Source organism: Jaculus jaculus, chromosome 1, assembly GCF_020740685.1.
Source record: "Jaculus jaculus isolate mJacJac1 chromosome 1, mJacJac1.mat.Y.cur, whole genome shotgun sequence".
Classification (NCBI taxonomy): Eukaryota; Metazoa; Chordata; class Mammalia; order Rodentia; family Dipodidae; genus Jaculus; species Jaculus jaculus.
Genome location: NC_059102.1, coordinates 317,615,643 through 317,619,955, shown reverse-complemented (window position 1 = coordinate 317,619,955; position 4,313 = coordinate 317,615,643). Strand labels below are relative to the sequence as shown.

Here is a 4,313-nt window from a genome sequence, read left to right as displayed (position 1 = left end):
GCTTGAAGATGTACCGTGTCCATCACTGACTGCTTATGAGTTCTGGATCATTGGTCTCTGAGTACAGGTCACTGACAGTTGAGGGCCAGAGAAGAAAAGTAAGCCTCTGACCTTTAGATCTTGGAGCTGTGAGCATCTTGGTCTCAGGATCCAGGCTCGTGGACCATTAGATTTCAAGGACTCAGAACTGCTAACACTGAGGAATCACCCTTTGTGTATGTGAGATTTCAATCCTCACAGAGCAAAAGGACCCCAGGCCGCTGACCGGTAGCGTTCTGACTGATATAATACCTCTCTATTTTCTCAAAACCATCGCTTCAGTATTAGAAAATATAGCCTAGTGGTTAAGGGTAAAGCTTTTGGAGAAGGGTAGACCTAGAGTTAAATCACGGCCCCACCTTGGCCCAGTCACTTGACCCATTACAGCCAGTTTCTTCCCATTTAAAACAGGAATGCTGGAAGTGCCTATGACAAATTATTGACACAAGGTAATAAGCCTCATCTAATTGAAGCTGAGACATGGACCCTGAAGGAACTCCTGTTTTATGAAGCATGTATGATGAGAAATGTCAACAAAGGAAAGTCCTCAGGGCTATAAGATAAAGACTCTAGAACCCTGCAAGCTCAGGGAGGAAGAGATTTGTAATGTGAATTGTGGTTCAGTCAAGTTGAGCTTCAACAGTCAAAATTTAGCATGCTGGCCCTCCATTCAACAGATATTTACTGGGCACATTGCTTTATATGCACAACATGTATAATTATAGTATAAGAAAGCAAATATTAAATTATAATTTATCATAAGGAAGCTGATTAAGTGTATACCCTAGCTTCATTGTTTATTGACAAATAGTCAAATACTCAATTTATAAATTAGGATTAATCTTTAACTCTGTGCACAGTGACATCACAGAAAAAACTTAAGTTTTATGAGATGATGTACAATTAATCTTCAAACAATTTTGTTATTGTTGCTGTCCTTTTCTTTATTTTGTAGTGCTAGCAATAAATCCAAGTACCTCCTGTATGCATGCTCTACCAACTGAGGTACCTCCCAACACCTCAAACAAATGTTTATGATGTGTTATAAAAGTGTTCGTGTAATCATGTCACAAAAATGAAATTAGGTCAAGTAACCAGAATGGTATCAATTTTCAACTGACAGAGAACATCCAAACGTGTTGAACTGTATAAAAAGAAGTATCACATTTATCTATTAGTGAATTTTGTGTGCTAAGGATGTTTAAAGAACAACTTTCACTAAAATACTGATAAGCAAAGACAGATTTCTGAGAATGTGAGAGAGAACAGGCAACTATATGCCCTGTCAATGAACAGTTCATTACTAGAAGCCCCTGGTCTTATGAAGAAAGATCTTGGCTTGACCCATGTGCTTTTTTATAGCCTCTTTTATCTCCTTATTCCTCAGGCTATAGATGATTGGATTGAAGAAGGGGGACAACACTGCGAAGGCCAGGGCAATGGCCGTATCCCAGAACAAGGAGTAGGTGGCAGAAAAGCGAAGGTACATGAGCGCCACGCTGCCGAAGAAGAGCAAGAACACGGTGAGGTGGGAGACGCAGGTGGAGAAGGCCTTGCGTCGGCCTTCGGCTGACCGGATGCGGAGAACCACGGCCACGATACCAACGTAGGACATGCAGATGAGCACCACGGCCGTCATAATCTCCACTGCATGGACGATGTCCACCACCTGAATCATGACGATGGTGCGCGTGTCGGTGCAGGCCAGGCGCAGCACTGGGAGGAAGTCACAGAAGATGTGCTCCAGGTGGTTGGAGCCACAGAACGGCAGCGTGGAGATCCAGGCGACCTCCGGGAGAGGGGTGATGAAACCACAAGCACAGCATCCTAGAGTCAGCTGGGCGCATAGCTTGGGGGTCATGATCGTGGGGTAACGGAGAGGGCTGCAGATGGCCAGGTAGCGGTCAAAGGCCATGGCTGTCAAAAGACAAACCTCACTGATGCCTGTGGAGTGGAAGAAATACATCTGCAGGACGCAGCCATCTAAAGTGATCCTCCTTCGTTCGCTAAGCAGGCTGGAGAGCATCTTCGGGATGGTGGCTGTGGTGTACCAAATCTCCAGGAAAGCAAGGGCGCTGATAAAGAAATACATGGGAGTGTGGAGGTGAGCGTTCAGCTGGACCGCTGTGATGATGACCAGGTTTCCGATAAGAATGAAAGTGTAGATGAAGAGCAGTGGGATGAAGCAGACGACAGATTCTCCCCAGGAGGCAGGGAAGGCAGAGAAGATGAACTCCTGAGAAGTGGTCCCATTGGAGAACTCCATCTCTGAGTAGGGGTCAACAGCTAGTGCAATCAAGCCTTCTTACCGCAGGTCTGGGAGAGAACACACCGGAACCCAGCCTCCAGGGAGACCCCTGCACTCTAGATGTAGATGAAGAGAAGTGAACAAAGAAATGTTCTACATTCCGCCCTTGCTTATAACTAAAGTTTTAAGGGAAAGAAAATACAGCGAGAACACATTACCTATACTTTAAACTAGTGACGCATGAATCTGAATTAGTGGGCTGGCTTGTCACAACCAAGCTTGCTTGTAATCCTACTGGGGATGTTCTAATCCAGGATCTCTAATGAAGAGCTGGAAAATTGACAGGGTGTTTATATTACTGGTCAGAGAACCACATTGTAAAACCGTTGTGTTAAGACAAACTGAGGCTGGGGTGATGGCTCAGCAGTCAAGGGTGCTTGCTTGCAAAGCTTGTTGGCCCAGGTTCGATTCCCCAGTACCTACATCAAACCAGATGCACAGCATGGTGTATGTATCTGGAGGTCATTTGAAGTGGCAACAGGCCCTGGAACACCCATGCCCTCTTTATCAAATAAGTAAATATATATATATATATATATATATATATATATATATATATATGTATATGTATATATATATACACATATATATATATATGAATATATATATATATGTATATATATGTGTGTGTGTATGTATGTATGTATGTGTATATATATATGTATGTATATGCGTGTGTATATATATATATATATTTTTTTTTTTTTAAGACAGACTTGGACAAAGCACATAAGCAATCATATGCAACTGAAGTGATACGTTCAGTCCCATGTCCCAATCTTAGTGATTCCTTAAGTCTCTCCACAACTTTTCCAACATTCTTTCTTCAAACTCAGTTCATTGCTTCTTGGCACATGATTTGACCATCATTTTACTGTTAAAGACAAAGCCATCCTTCGTGAATTCAGGCTATCTTCAATTCCTTCTGATTAGCTTACCATCTCTTCATATCTATGTCCTAGATAATCAGTCAGAGGAGAAAACTTATTCTTGTTTTTTTTTTTTTGTTTTTTTTTTTGGAAACACAGAACTTTCCTTCTCCCATCACTTTTTTTAGGGTAGGAATATCTTTAAGTTTGCTTTTTTTTTTTTTTTTTGTACCAGAAGCCTTTGCTCAAATGAAACTGTTTGTGAAAACTGAATATATTAAACTATATGTAGTGTGAGGCTGATCTGTCAAAAATATGTGGAATGGCTCAGTTGATAGTGGACATAAAGACGAGTCTAAACGCTAAACATGTCACATTAGAGACCAATATCTTTTTAATGTGCTCTCCCTTCACAATCATGTGTTTTAACTTTTCTCTTGATTTCTTCTCCTCTGCCATCAAATATGTACATATCTCCAGAGGGAAGACATGTCTCTCAGAGAACTTCTGTGTATGGACAGTTTTCTAACATGCGCTACATATACATTTGTGTCATTTCCCTCTGAACCCTTTGAAGCAAGTTAGCTTTCTTCGGCATTCATCCCTCACTACAACTCACCTCCAAAGGCCAGCTGCCCAGTCCTCAAAGTTCCGCTGGTTGTTGAAAGTGTGCTATTCTGATCTTGTTCACAGGCAATTCTACTTCCCAGTTTCCTTCCAATAAAGGAGTTGTATGCTTCGAGATCCCATCTGCTCAAGATTATCTTCTACTACCTCTATTAGTCTGCTCTCTCCTCAATCAGTGGGACCCTGGAAACCTTCACTTTTTATCTCTCTCTTGAACTCCACCTTCTCCACAGGATGAAGCTCCACGGAAGGCACACTTTTATTCAGCTGTCCTCCCCACAGTTGTCTTCTACCCTGTGTCCTATGTTGACTGACCCCCAGGACCTCAGAATGTGACTGTATTTTCACAGAGAGCTAAGTAACTTCAAATAAGGGTTGTGGTTGATCTTTCTTCACTTATGATTGTTGGGTTTCTTGTTTGTTTGTTTTTTGTTTTCCAAGGTAGGGTTTCACTGTAGTCCCGGCTGACC

At 42.0% G+C, this 4,313-nt stretch overlaps 1 protein-coding gene across 1 annotated transcript; it reads right to left on the bottom strand.

Annotated features, from left to right (window-relative positions):
- Positions 1-1,342: 1,342 nt before the first annotated feature.
- Positions 1,343-2,305, bottom strand: LOC101594917 (olfactory receptor 6K2). The gene has a single exon (XM_004671153.2). It carries the CDS (start codon positions 2,303-2,305, stop codon positions 1,343-1,345), a length of 963 nt encoding a protein of 320 aa, XP_004671210.2.
- Between the last annotated feature and the right edge of the window lie 2,008 nt (positions 2,306-4,313).

Coding starts and splice junctions, on each gene's coding strand:
- LOC101594917 (XM_004671153.2), bottom strand. CDS start 2,305: ATGGAGTTCTCCAATGGGACCACTTCTCAGGAGTTCATCTTCTCTGCC.